Source organism: Alternaria infectoria (assembly GCF_024043175.1).
Source record: "Alternaria infectoria strain BMP 0036 chromosome Unknown scaffold_1, whole genome shotgun sequence".
In the NCBI taxonomy this organism is placed as follows: Eukaryota; Fungi; Ascomycota; class Dothideomycetes; order Pleosporales; family Pleosporaceae; genus Alternaria; species Alternaria infectoria.
The window spans coordinates 2895056-2909268 of NW_026250690.1; the positions used below are offsets into that span (position 1 = coordinate 2895056).

The 14213-nt window shown below is 51.8% G+C and overlaps 5 protein-coding genes across 5 annotated transcripts; 3 read left to right on the plus strand and 2 right to left on the minus strand.

The window, feature by feature from the left end:
- Nucleotides 1-1032: 1032 nt before the first annotated feature.
- Nucleotides 1033-4156, plus strand: J4E92_000955 (uncharacterized protein; the record flags this gene model as incomplete). The annotated part of the gene is made up of 5 exons (XM_051492369.1): nucleotides 1033-2007; nucleotides 2057-2304; nucleotides 2351-2612; nucleotides 2888-3187; nucleotides 3239-4156. 5 exons carry the CDS (start codon nucleotides 1033-1035, stop codon nucleotides 4154-4156), a joined length of 2703 nt encoding a protein of 900 aa, XP_051357881.1.
- Nucleotides 4157-4792: 636 nt separating this feature from the next.
- On the plus strand, nucleotides 4793-5650 carry J4E92_000956 (uncharacterized protein; the record flags this gene model as incomplete). The annotated part of the gene is made up of 1 exon (XM_051492370.1): nucleotides 4793-5650. One exon carries the CDS (start codon nucleotides 4793-4795, stop codon nucleotides 5648-5650), a length of 858 nt encoding a protein of 285 aa, XP_051357882.1.
- An 807-nt stretch (nucleotides 5651-6457) lies between these two features.
- On the minus strand, nucleotides 6458-8055 carry J4E92_000957 (uncharacterized protein; the record flags this gene model as incomplete). The annotated part of the gene is made up of 3 exons (XM_051492371.1): nucleotides 6458-6600; nucleotides 6649-7861; nucleotides 7909-8055. The coding sequence occupies 3 exons, from the start codon at nucleotides 8053-8055 to the stop codon at nucleotides 6458-6460; spliced, it is 1503 nt and encodes a 500-aa protein (XP_051357883.1).
- A 309-nt stretch (nucleotides 8056-8364) lies between these two features.
- Nucleotides 8365-8952, minus strand: J4E92_000958 (uncharacterized protein; the record flags this gene model as incomplete). The annotated part of the gene is made up of 1 exon (XM_051492372.1): nucleotides 8365-8952. One exon carries the CDS (start codon nucleotides 8950-8952, stop codon nucleotides 8365-8367), a length of 588 nt encoding a protein of 195 aa, XP_051357884.1.
- A 2209-nt stretch (nucleotides 8953-11161) lies between these two features.
- Nucleotides 11162-13200, plus strand: J4E92_000959 (uncharacterized protein; the record flags this gene model as incomplete). The annotated part of the gene is made up of 2 exons (XM_051492373.1): nucleotides 11162-11640; nucleotides 11691-13200. 2 exons carry the CDS (start codon nucleotides 11162-11164, stop codon nucleotides 13198-13200), a joined length of 1989 nt encoding a protein of 662 aa, XP_051357885.1.
- Nucleotides 13201-14213: the final 1013 nt, after the last annotated feature.

Genomic DNA, 14213 nt, shown 5'->3' on the forward strand with positions numbered 1-14213 from the left:
CTGTAAATGTCACAAGTGCGCCATGTGCTAACCATGACTGTCGTCTCGTCGCTGCCTGTGCCACTACGGAAGCAGGCCGGTATCGTCGCGATGCATGGGACATTCATCGTCGCTCATGAGCTGGGCTTCTACCCTCAGACATGGTCGCACACCTTATACAAAAAACTGAACATGTCTGTAGACTACATTGACCTATAACCTTGCAAAGTAGGTGACTTAACGTCAACGTAGGCTCCAGGCTGTTCAGTTTTTCCCTAGGTTGGCGCGCACAGACACACATCGGACTCCTTCATCTGGTTCTGCCGTCAATGTTGTCTGTTATGAATTATGCTCTGCGAAAGAGAAGGCAATACACATTAACGGTGAACCATGGCCTGTAGTGAAAACAGACCAGGTCGTTAGTCTTGTCAAGACTCTGAGCTCCTTCGCTGATGCCGCCGGCGCTATACATATCGAGAAGGGCTCACATCGAGCTACACCTACAAATATGCTTACAAAGTGTACATACTTGCTTGGCTTTTCAATCCACGCAATAATTGGTTTTCAGATGCACTCAACACGCGTAATACGGGCCTGGGCGAGAACCTTGGCTGCAGAGTCTCGAGCTCCAGAATCGGGAAAACGAAAGCTGCCAGGCCGTGAATATGCCGTATGACGTTATGCATAACGATACAGAGAAGAACGGATGAAGTGGAGCCTCTGAAAAACTGTGGGATTCTGATCCTGCAAAGACCGCAATGTGAAGTCACAGATTTCGATGCCGCGGCGGTTGGTAGGGAAAGGGGATGACGTAAGTTCGGTTCATCCTGACGCGATAGTGCCGCGCGGCTTAGCCAGCCACCTTTTGCTTTCACACAACCACAGCCTTGGGTGTTAGTTGCTCTAGCTCAGACAGCACCAGACAATAAAGAATTGCGACTCCTGCAGCCCAAGAAGGACCGGACGCGTCCTACACACATCACGTTGACGCGTGACAACCTCGGCAAAAGCGACGATTGGCTCATCAAACCTCTGAAACTCGAGAACGCGACAATGACACCCTCAGAGACTGCGCCTCTACTCCGCCAAGAATCCACGACATCGTATGCCCCGGACGAAGAACACGATGACGTTACGGCGACGCGAAACACCTTTGCTCGCAATCTTGGTGCGCTGGATGGGTTCGCGCTGCTGATAAGCATCGTCATCGGCTCGGGAGTATTTTCGTCGCCTGGGCCTATCGATGCGAACGTTCCGTCACCGGGTGCTGGACTCCTCGTATGGCTAGTCGGTGGAGTTTTAGCATGGACAGGTGCTTTGACAATGGCTGAACTAGGTACCGCATTCCCTGGAGAAGGCGGAATCCAGCCTTATCTCACCTACATCTATGGCGACGTCTTTGGATACATGGCTGCTTGGTCTTGGGTGGTGGCAACCATGCCTGCTACCCTTGCTATTCTCAGCATAGTATTTGTGGAGTCCATTTACTCCAGTTTGGGCGTGAACGAACCAGATCCGCCTCTCACCCACAAGCTATTGTCTCTACTTGTCTTAGTATTTGTAACGACGTTGAACTCCATTAGCACCAAGACAAGTACTCGGCTGTCTAGTTTCTTCGTCGCCATAAAGCTGCTTACCATTTTTCTCCTTATCGTATCTGGTTTAGTGGTCGTCTTTGTCTTTGTCGGAAAGAGTAAGGACCTTGGAGGTCGCGATTGGCATCAAAACAATTGGTTCTCTCCAAGAGACACGATACTGCCCGATGGGTCGAAATTCGATTGGACGAAAGTGACTACGTGGGAGTCACTCGGCTTTTACAGTACAGCGTTGTACGGAGCTTTGTGGGCGTATTCCGGCTGGGACAAGGCGAATTACGTCGCGGCAGAATTACGTCAACCCAGTCGCCAACTACCACTTTCCATCAATACCGCTATACCCACAATCATACTATGCTATGTCGCCGCCAACGCTGTCTACTACGTTCTTCTCCCTTGGAAGGTAGTGTCGACAACAGATGCTGCTGCTGTGGTAAGTCCTTCAGAGTCATGTATAACACCTTTATACTGATATGTCTTAGACGGCTGTTACCCACTTCCTCGGCAAGGGAGTAGCTTACTTCGCTACCGCGCTCATATGTCTCGTCATTGCAGGCTCCGCCCTAGGAAACTCCTTCGTGGCTGGTAGGATGACCGTCGCAGCATCTAACAACAATTGGTTCCCGCAAATTCTGGGCACAGTCGGTCGCGTCGGTACTCTGAAGGTGACTAAACGCGCTGATTCGAGCGAGGCAGCTGACACGGCTATGGATGATGGAGAGTCACCAATGTATGTAGGCCGTCACGTCCGATCATCTCCTGCTAACAACTGCTAGCAATGCTCTCATACTCAACACCGTTCTCTCAGCGGTATACATTCTGCTCGGAAACATGCGCATCTTGCTTACTCTCAATGGCCTTGCTGAGTATGCTTTCTTCTTCCTCACGGTTCTTGGTGCCATCATTTTGCGATTCCGTGAGCCCGATCTACCGCGACCCGTGAAGCCGTTCATCCTCATCCCTATACTGTTCGCCATAATCAGTGGTTTCGTCGTAGTCAGAGGCGCTGTATTTGCACCGATTCAGGCAGCGATCCTTGTAGGAATATGGCTTTGCGGTCTTGTATTTTACTTCAGCCGGCTATGGGTGCTAAAGAAGAGGGCTGGAAGATGAGGTGGGGGCGATATAACATGTACATATTCTTGCCACGCATGCTCGTTATAGCACCACATGAGGAGCAGGTTCCATCGCGTCTCACGCGAAGCGCGTGTGGCTTGATTGCACTAGTGGAGGTTGATAGCTTGCGCCGTCATTCATCCGAACCCCGCCCGTTCCGAGGTAACTCATTAGCGCCAGCCACATCTGTGTACCAGCTGCACATCGCAACATCTGCCCAATATGATGATGGCCTCTATCAAGCATCAGCGTATTTCTACATCATTTCAGACATCGTAGTCGCTGCCATGGTCGTGCGTCCCTACTTTACACCTGACAAGCAGGTGCTGCCATTCGAAAGGGTGATCGCACTCGAACGCATTGACAACTGGACATTCCGCTCCATCGTCAAAGCCTACTCCCCGACTGGTGGTGAAAATGGGACGTACGGCGGCCACGTGTTTGCGCAAGCCGCATGGGCTGCTGCACAGACTGTCGCAGAAGGATTTCTCATACATGTAAGCTGTAGCGACACGTTCTGCTCCAACTACAACTTAACAAAATGCTAGAACATTACCGGGTGGTTCGTACTAGGTGGAAAGCCCAATGAACACTACACCTATCGCGTCCGAAAGATTCGAGACGGTTACAATTATTGCACACGGAATGTGACCGTAAGCCAGGTTGCAGCCGACGGAGATATGTTCACCTGTACCTGCTCCTTCAAACGCGAAGAAAGCTCACCATTCGACATGCAAGAGTCTGTTGACCTGAAAGAGGTGTATCGCGACGCACTAGAAGGGAAAGAGGACGATCCGATGGAGCATGCGGCTGCCCCAAGCAATGATTCTGAGCACTTTCGGGAGACGTACCTTCCAGCTCATCCCGACCACTTTAACCCCATCGCCGGCTTGCACATCCGCAAGGCTGACATGTCGAAGTACAATCAGAGTCGGCATCCACTCGATCGCAAGCAACTGACCTTCTACACGCTACGCGGTGCACTTCCACTACCAACCGCACCATATCCGCCTCCCTCGGAATCCGAGCAGAAGCTCACATTGACACGAGATGCCAATATGCACGCCTGTGCACACTTGTACGCATCAGATCGTAACTCGCTATTCATTGTGCCAAACCATCTCGACCGGCCTCGGGGTTACAAACGCATGGCGTCACTATCTCACAGCGTCATCTTCCATGTCGGTATCAAGGACCTCATCATGCCTAGTGAACCGCGGATCGACCACCCGAACGCCGACGCGACATTGTGGGAAGATGGTCCGCTGCCACTCTGTAACCTGGAGGGACACAAGGGCGGTGATAAGGACGGACGAAAATGGTTTGTGCAAGAAGCGTGGCTTACTCGAGCTACGGGAGGTAGAGCGCTACATAATAGCCGTATGTGGGACTATGAGAGTGGCGTACATATTGCGACGACCTTCCAGGATGGATTGATTAGGTTTAAAGAGGATGCAAAAATCTGAGATGGTGTATAAGCATACGCCCGGAGAATCTTGGTGTCGTCCGAATCATCCGAGGAATATCAGTACAGACTTCAGAAACTTTATCACTTCGAAGAGCGAATAGCGCAGATGTTATTTTCTTGTTTGAGAAGGGGCTGCGCACTATTAGAGGTAGAATATCGAAGCAGATGCGGGCATTTACTGTGAATGGATGGGTAAGCATGTTTAGCGTTAAACGCAGTCATCCCCAACCTTGTATCTTCTCCATACAGCTAGAACAACGACGGGGCGTACTGAACCCGTCTCTAGCTTATTTTTCCCAAGGATTGCGCAACGACTCAAGCTGCAGTCGGCGACTTTGTTTAGGCCACAGGGTGCATGTGAATGTCTCCGAGGTCCGAGCCCTCAGCCAAATGAAACCCAGATACTTCTTAACGAACTTCGACTAAAGATGCTGCATCAAATCGGTCCAACAAGAAACATGGAGGATTTCAGGCGTACTTCTTGTTTCGCGCGTTCTCGTCTACCCCCGCCCCAGCCACAATCCTTCGTTCTTACTCTTTTCGTCCGCAGTCAGCCATATATAAGTACCTTGCTGACCTGGTATCTAACGCATAGTATCGTTCAAAATACAATAGCGAAGATCCCATCATCATCATGAGCGAGCCCAGCATGAACTCAAGCGAGATGTTCGAGATGCTTGCTTCGACCTATGAGGCTGCAACCGGTGGCTGCACCCGCGAAGTTGCCATGCACCTCGTCGACATGTTGCCCGCAGTCGACTCCAACTCCGTTGTTCTGGACAATGCATGCGGAAACGGTATAGCTGCGCAAGAGCTTTTGTACAGATACCCAGACACTCCACTCAAGGCAGCCTGTGTTGATAATGCGAAACCGATGGTCGATCTAGCACGCCGCGCCCTTCCAGCTACAACTTCCGTGGCAAATTCATCCTTCGACGTGATGGACGGAGTCAATTTGACATTCCCCGACGAGACGTTTACGCACTCCCTCACCAACATGGGCATCATGTTCTTCTCTGACGGAGAAAAGGGTGCGGCTGAGATTTATCGCACTCTCAAGCCAGGAGGGACGGCTGTTGTCACTACCTGGAAGTCTACAGGCCATATGGCTGTTGTTCATAAAGCGCAGAAAGCCGTCAAGCCAGACGACCCCCTATTCCGCTGGCCTGTCGCGGATGAGTGGTTCGAAGCTTCGCATATGAAGAAGATCATGGAAGGCGCAGGGTTCAAAGATGTTGAGATGCACGAGAAGACAGTATATTATGCATCGAAGACTGCGGAGGAGACTTGCGGCTACATGCTCGGTATGTGGAAGACCATGGGACCAAAGTGGACCGATGAAGAGAACGAGGAGTTCGCGAAGCAGTTAAACCTTGCTGGAAAGAAGGCAGCGGTAAAGATCCAGAGGCCTTTGAATGGGCAGAAAGGTGCGGGTGTGGTTGAGGTGGAGGGTTTTCCCTGTGTCGCGCTTGTCGCTGTTGCGAAAAAGTGAGATATACCAACATTTGAATTACAATACAATAGCTTGTTCAACTCTATAAGCTATGATGTCTTCAAGAAGCCTTCTATGCAACGACTTGCGTGCTGATTCGAGTTCGTCCCAACGTGATAAGACGCGAAGTGACTGCGCAAGCTTTATGACAGCGCAACGTATATATGCACTATATAAAATTACAAACAAAGTCTCAATAGCATCTAGATCAATACCAGAGTACAAAAAGCAAAGCCTCCTTCTATCTAGATAGGAAGAGAGTGGGTGGGAGGGTGTCAGAGCATGGGCTTAGTGACCAACGCTCATGGGCGCCCAAAACACCAAAAAAAAGTGTATCCTGGAGTATCTGACAATGCCAGACGAATGCTGAACAGAGTGGGACTCGAACCCACGCCACTATTAGATGTTAGGATTTAAATTGCGTGCGCTATCAGGACATAACTAACCTTTCGTGACCAGGAATATATGTTAAGAGTAACCTTAACCTGGCGCCATAACCAGCTCGGCCATCTGTCCTTCTCTAGGAATTGATGGAACAATCGCGAAATTGTTATTGTATAACCCAATTGATCAACATGGTGGGGTGGGGTGTGAGGGGTAAGAAAACTTTGCATCAGCGGGCGGCGGGGCCGGCGACATCGGTAACAACACTGAAAGGCAGACTACGATTCATAATCATGCAAGTGTAGTCATTGAATTGGTTGGAATGGTAATGCACGCTGTGTTCAATCCAAATTCCATTTCATTCGCTCGCAAAACTTGAAACTTGGAACAATGAATGACCCACGTAACCAACACACCCTACCTTTACAGCTTGCTCTTCAGACTCAGCTGCTCTGGCCGCCACATTTCGTTTAGCAGACGCGTCGCATTAACCATCTCAGGCCTGCACTGATCCAGTGATGTTATGCCCAACAAACGCATACCCGTCTGCAGCTCATCCGCAAGAACTGCCGCACGTTAGTATACTACCCTGGTTAAAACACGAGCAAACTTACTGTCAACACATCTCTCGACGCCTTTCGACCCATACGCTCCAAGCGCGTATAGAAAAGGTCTTCCTACGCCTACGGCTGTGGCACCCAGACACAATGCTTTTAGCACATCGTTTCCGTCTCTCAGACCGCCATCGAGAAAGACCTCTAGTTTTCCCAAGACTTCCGGGCAGTACGCTCGAATCTCCAGCAGCGTCATCAGCGCACTCGGCGCGGTGTGTAGCTGTCTGCCACCATGGTTGGATAAAAGAATCCCATCACAGCCATACTCCATCGCAAGCTTCGCATCATCCGCACATTGCACGCCCTTCAGCACGATCGGCCCTTCCCACTCCTTGCGAATCCACTCGAGATCCTCCCAGGTCGTATGTGGGCTAAGTTGGCCCTGAACTGGCCGTCCCCCCATCGCGGGTGCGAAAGCGTTGTCGCCGCCGGTCTCCCATTCCGCTGTACTTTCTTCTGCGAGCCCGACTGCTAGCGCCTCCTCAGCCTGGAGATAGCGATCCGCTGTTCGCTTTCCAAGAACGGGCGTGTCGACTGTTATCCAGAGGCCATTATAACCGCAGCGCTTGACGATGCGCATAAGTTCGATGGCCTTATTGCGATCGACAGGCATGTAGTATTGGTAAAACAATTGCGTTGTGCTGTTGTTACCAAGCCTCTGCTGCTCATCTTTGTAGCTCTGCATGATCTGCTCGCTGCTCTTCGAACTTGCAGTACTGACGACCTTGTGAATGCCCTTGCGCACTGCGCCTCGGATCATCTCTGGCTCGGCAGCTTCGTGGATGGCGCCCATTGTTCCCATAGGCGAGATGTAGAATGGGTATGGCGAGCTGTGTCCGAAGATCTTGCGGCGCGTGTCTACATCGCCGACGTTGCGCATCACACGCGGACGGAAGTTGATGCGCCCCCAGTCATCTATGTTGCCTCTGATCGACGCGCCAGTGTTTGCAGAACCGGACGCATAGACATACGACTTGTGAGGCATGACAGCCTTTGCCGCTGCCTCAAAGTCGGTCGTGGAGACGCAAAGGCTCACATGTGGGATTTCCTTGGAGTTTGGATCGGTTTCGGACGGCTTCGTCGACTCTTCGCTCTTGATCTGGCGTAGCTGACCAAACGTGTTGGGGTCGACGGGACCGAGGAAGGCATCTTTAGGCAGATAATCCTCCAGATAACTCAACGGGTGGTATTTCTTGAACTCTTCTGTCGCATCCTGTCTAACATCAGCTCTTGATCTTTGAGCCGCGCCATTGTACTCACCGACCCGGCATTCTTCAAGATGATCGGTGCGCCACCTGGGTGGTCCGCCAGGAAGTTGGTCACATCATACGCTTTTGAATCCAGTACTATCCAGCAATCCTTCTTGCTGCTGTGCTTTGCTACTTCAGCTCCATTGATCCGCGACATTGTTCAGATATTTGCGATGCCCAGTATCGGTGGAGATACCGTCTTATGGCTCGGCCAACCGCGGGCCTGGCAATTGAGATTGAGGGGAAGTCGCCGAATCGGGTATACCGCGCCCCAAGATCCGGAAACAAGACCGGCAGCGAGCGCGGGTCAGCTGCGGCCGAACGCCGCCCAACAGCGGACTCATGTCACATCGCAAATTCGTTTCTTCAACAAACGTTCACTTCGGAAAATCGTTGGATCAAAGCTATACTCATAGCACAACTCGCCATGTATGAAATATCCTTGCTGCCCAAACACACCTCCAGCCTAAATGATCTGTGCGGGACTTGTCGCAGGCTTGTCGTTAGCGACATTTGGATAATCCGAGACTGTTTTGCTAATATGCGAGCGCTCTTTCGTGTCTACCATCCATTCCACTGTCTTGTTGATGCCGTGACCTTCGCCTGTGATGCGCTGCTCATCGCTTCTTGCGTCGTCATCCTGCCCCTTCTTCTTTTGCCAACCGCTCTTCATCTCGAACTGTTCATGGTGAACGCTCACCATATCCAAATCATCATATCCACTTTTCGTCCCGTAGTGTGACCTCGCTCGCCTAGCAGCAACATTTGAGTGGTTCCCATAGGCGTCGTATGAGTTCTTGTTCGCGTTTGAGCGCTCAAATGAAGGACGGAGCCAGGGTATGAAGCGTGACAGTATGTATTTGATAGTTGGCCCCGAGGTTCCAATGATAGCGACACTAGACTCGATTGCAGAGTAGGACGCTTTGACACTGTAGCTTTTCGTTTTGCCTTTGAAAGCGTCGATGAGCCAAACGAATCGCACGGCGCCGATTGCTATTACGACGAGACCGAGAGAGAGAAACGATACTGTAACAATCTTGCGCTTGAGTGGCATTTGCAAGTCCCAGATTATCCATGTCGGAATCCTAGTGCAATGTCAGCATCGGTTGTTTGGTGCATGCGAGAAAGTCTTACAGAAGAACTAGAACATCGGTGATAAGTACGATCGAGATGTTGGCCAGGATGTAATCTAAGGGATCGTAGCAACCCCCAATCAGGTCGGGTTGCCAGTTCTTCGCTATCGGCCAGCAGGGTATTGCAGCAAGTATCGTGAAAGCAACGATGAAAATGGTGTTGATCGCTTGGAGGCCGAGGATACACCGCTTGATCCAAACATTGTTTGAACGAAGTTTGTAAAGCGTCCACAAGAAGGATGCTTTAACGAAGCCGATACATGGTGAGTACACGAGACTCAACGCATACTTAAGCTGTGGATAAGTCCCTCAGTATATGGGTAAGTTGCAGCACACATGTTTTACGAACGTACCTTGAATGCATTAAGGAAGTCTATTGCTGGATACGGAACATCTTCATCGTGGTATCCGGTGTACATCGCGACACAAACTCCATAAGCGTCAGGCATTCGAACATTCCAAGGTCGTCATGTGCCCAGGTGGACAAGAGTCTTACATTTGTGGGTAATCACGCTATTGGACAATGCTAGAGCCCACGCGATGGCGATCAGAACGTCGTCTGCAAAGATATCAGCATAGACCAGCTACTGTAGCCACGTGCTCATACCTCCGCCAAGGATATGGTCTTGCCACTTCCTCCAAAATCGAACCATAAGCACCGCAAGAGCAAGTCCTGGGAAGAGGTATAATAATGCGATGAGCGTAGGTTGAAGTCCTGGATCAACACCAGACATGTCTGGTGCAGGAAAAGCGGGTACTGCCATGATGGGAGTTCAGATTGGCGTTCAATTCGAAGACAACTCGGTCGAAGTCACACGAAAAGTGATACTCGTGAAGTCTTTATATGACCCGCGGACCTGGCAGCGTTCAACATCGAGACCATGTTCGAATAGGATTCAGCCCGCTCAACAGCGTGCCGAGGATGTTGCGTTCCTTTCCCAAGATACTGGTAACGCTGCAAACCTGAAAAATATCTGAGTAAACGAGTCTCGCACATGGAAGCGAAGATTTCATCTCCTGTGTTGCGCGCCACGTCCCGTCCCTTGCGAACCAATCATATAGCAAGTGTAAAGTGACAAAACCGTCGTTCGTCCGAAAAGGACACCCAAGGCGACGGAACCAACGTGGAAGCACATGCAAGACGGCTAGTCCTGTTGGAACATACTTTGCGCAGCCGCAGAGCTATGCGACTGGGACACAGCCTCCGAGAATGTGAGTACCTCGAGACTCGGCTTTGAAGACCCTTGCATATTGTGGCTCCAATCGATCCTCCTCACGGGATGGCAAAATCCTCCAATAATCCCTAGGACAGCCTGCAAAGATCTCTATCGGCAACGCCTCCACAACATTTATCTAACCATTCATCCTTGGAGACAAATGTGTAGCGCAGTATGTAAACATCTTCACAGTTCATAGAGACTCAGGGCCTAGTAGAAGCCACACAACTTGATTAGGGTCCCGTTCAAGGTGTTGAGGCAGAGATATAGGATCCGCTCTACACATGCAGAGCCCTGTCTAGTACGATGCTCGGCAGGTGCCCCACTAGCTGCCTGATCCGGAATCTTCTCCAGGAACCTAAGCACGGTGCATCCGCTCCAAAGCAGAGGCGGATGCGCGGGAAGCCTCCTTAGCGGTCCGAACCTCGATGTACCGGCTGGTGAAGCCTGTTCGAATGTCCATCGCTCAATGGTGTAATCGCCGCGGAACAACTACCCGCGACTCAGCCAACGTGACATGTTCATGGTCGTGGAAGTCTAGACCCTCTTCGCTCCCTAATAAAAAGCGCATGAGCTGTACGGATGAGGCGTGGGCGCGAGATTGGAATTACCATCCTTCGCGTCTTCGATTTCTCTGGGCGGGTGCACAGGATGAAATCCCATACCAACTTTAGACTCTAGACGAGATGGCCTCGCCGTATCTCACCCCACTTTTTCATGCCGATGCTCAAGTGGGAAGACAGTCCCCGAGTGAGCGGCAAATAGGCTCGACCAAGATTACTGATGCGCCGCCACCTGTGCGTTATGAGGAAATTCGTATAAAACCTTGCGTTCGGTACAGGAACGTGGCAGCCAAGGACTCTTCATCCAGCCGCTACTACCCCCGTTTCAACTGCAAGGTTCCTCTTCCAACATGTTGGCGAGGTCCATAACGTTCTCTTTGGCCTATGCCGGTTTCACGGCGGCACAGAGCACCACACTCGCATTTTCCGTCCCACCTGCTGCTGAGACTCTCGCTACCTATGTCACGCCTGCCAACCTCGCTCTTTTTGGAGTGGAAGCCGTACAGCTGACTGACGATGTTATCTCCTCGATGCAACAGAGCGCAGAGCTTGCTGAGTATGCTTCCCTCTTCGAGTTTGAGGACAGCTCCAATTCAAGCTTATCTACGCGTACTCGCCGTGCGCGACGATCACTCCGATGCAAGACGATGCCTGGCGATCTTCTGTATCCAGGAAAGCTTTTGTGGGGGGTGTTCGACCTCCTACTCGGTGGTGCTTTAGAGAAGATCGTACCTATTGGCTCTTCTTGCTACAAGACGTCCGAGTACAACAACTACGACGCCGCAAAGTGCGCAGACCTCGTCGAGAATTTCGATTCGGAGGAGATTTAGTAAGTGATAATACTTGTGAGCACAATGGCACTTAGACTGACAGGAGTAGCTACAACGACAATGGTGCGCTGATGAATCCCCTGTGGTATGGAATGACATGCCCCATTCCTACTACAGGCAATTTCGCCAATGGCACTTGCACCCAGGGAGGATACTCGGAATACGCAGTGAAAGTTAGCAGCGTTGCGCAGGTTCAGCTGGCTGTCAACTTTGCTCGTACCCTGAACCTTCGCTTGGTTGTGCGCAACACTGGACATGATTATAACGGTCGCTCGGTTGGCAAGGGGGCGCTCAGCATCTGGACTCATGGCCTCAAGGAGATCAAGTATGTCAAAGACTACAAAAGCTCCACGTACAACGGACCAGTCTTCAAAGTCGGCGCGGGCGTTCAAGGCTTCGAGCTCTATGAGGCTGCCGATAAGTATGGTGTCTCCGCCATCGCCGGTATCTGTCCGACCGTCGGTGTAACTGGTGGCTACTCCACGGGCGGTGGCCACAGTCCCCTGATGCAGTTGTTTGGTGTCGGCTCAGATCAGATCATCGCTCTCGAAGTTGTCCTTGCCAGCGGCCGGTTCGTTACCGTTACTCCAGAGATCAACGGAGATCTGTATTGGGCTATGCTTGGCGGCGGTGGCGGTACCTACGGCGTGATCACCTCTGCTGTAGTGAAGGTCCATCGCAAGGTTCCAGTCACTCAGTCCTCCTGGACCATCATGACATCCGAAACTGTTACTGCCGAAAAGTTCTGGGAGGCGTTTAGGTTCTTCTTCGACAACATGCCCGCCTACAACCGCGCGAAAACATACTCTTACTTCTCGCTCATGAAGCTCGCACCAGGCACGTACATGTGGTCGATGGGTCCTTTCTTTGCCACGGACAAGACTGTCGAGGAGTACGAGGCTCTTATCAAGCCCTTTTACGAAAAGTGCGCCTCACTTGGTATTGAGCTCAATCCCAAGACAACCTACCACGACAGCTTCTACCCTGCCTACAAGGCCACATTCGGTACATTCAACTATCACATTGGTGCCGCTACCGGTATTGCGTCGAACCGTTTGTTGACATCCGACAATTGGGAGAACGCTGAGATACGCAACCAAACGATGGTCGCCATCCAGCACGTCGTCGAGACCGCCGTCATGATCAACATGTACCATCAGCGCCCCGTCGAACAGGACAACAAGGACATCAACTCCGTCAATCCAGCGTTCCGAAACGAAGAGAGCCAGATGGTCATCATCAATTCGGTCGCTGAGGAAACCGCCGCGGGATGGCAGGCGGCCGTCGAAAAGATCACCACTCAGGTCATGGCTCCTCTTCGTGAAGTGTCGCCCACTGGCGGCGCGTATGGAAATGAGGCCGACATCGCCGAGCCCAACTGGCAGCAATCTTTCTGGGGCTCAAATTACCCGAGGCTCCAGCAGATCAAAAAGAAGTATGACCCTGACATGCTCTTCTACGTGCACCACGGGGTTGGTACTGAGGGCTGGGCCATCGATGATAATGGTATCATCGGCGCCGGTGTCCAATCGACGGACGGTCCATTGTGTCGCGTATAGTCGGGCTGTAGCTCTGTTCGTCGATCCTGTAGATAGTGCAATGCGAATGCGATAGCATCAATGGGAGTGTCCTTGATGCGACGTTCCAGGCGCTGACTGTGTACGCGTCACCTGTGCCGCATGGCGCCTACGACGACGCTCCTCGACTCATCTGATGGTGAGCTTCCCGTGTGCCAAGGACTTGATGCGACGAAAGAAAAACGTTGTTTCGAGTTCTCGGCAGTTGCCTGCTGCTTGGGCAGCCGCGGATGATTTTGACAGCCGGACTTTGTGGTCAAGAGGGTCCATCATGGCTCTGGGGAGACGCCGTCGACAAGATTCTATAATTCTCCGTGCTTCACAATGCGATGTGACAAGATAGCGGAAAATGGACCGCGGATTCCGCTCTTTTACGTGTCCGAAGGATTTACCGGTGGGAACTTCTGGGGGGCTGTGCGACACTTATGCTGCAAACGCGGAGTGCGGCCGCGTGCCCGTCCTTTAGCCCTGTCACCTGGTAGACGCTCTTCTAGAAGGTCGAGAGCGGAGGGAAAGTCGATGCGACATGCATAACCATGTCTCGTCGCACGTCCGCACCTATGAGGAGTCGAGACGTGCAGGGAGCCTTGCGGGCGTGTTGCAAGTCATGGTGAGGGCCAGAGTGTCAGGAAAGTGTGTCGGCAGAACATCAGGGCAGGTCTACCCGATTACTCAACCGCGTTCAGTCTGTCACCGCGACAGGCAACGGGACGTAAAACAAACTGAGATCTCGTCCTCCGCCATGGCTTTCTTTCCCACGCCTCCGTCTTGCGATCGTCAGCTGCTTATTGTCCCCATCTGCACCCAAATCTTCGGAAGCCTCAGTATCCGACGCGGAATCCTCAACATTCCCCTCCAGCATGTGCCCCTTCAGTAAGCTTGGCACCTATATCGCTCCGTGATATCGCTAATGACAAAAGCTTCATTGCCCGCTGGCGAAGGTCCAGCTCGCTTCTCTCCAAGCGCTGTCAAAGACTGGCAGCCGAGGCGAAAGT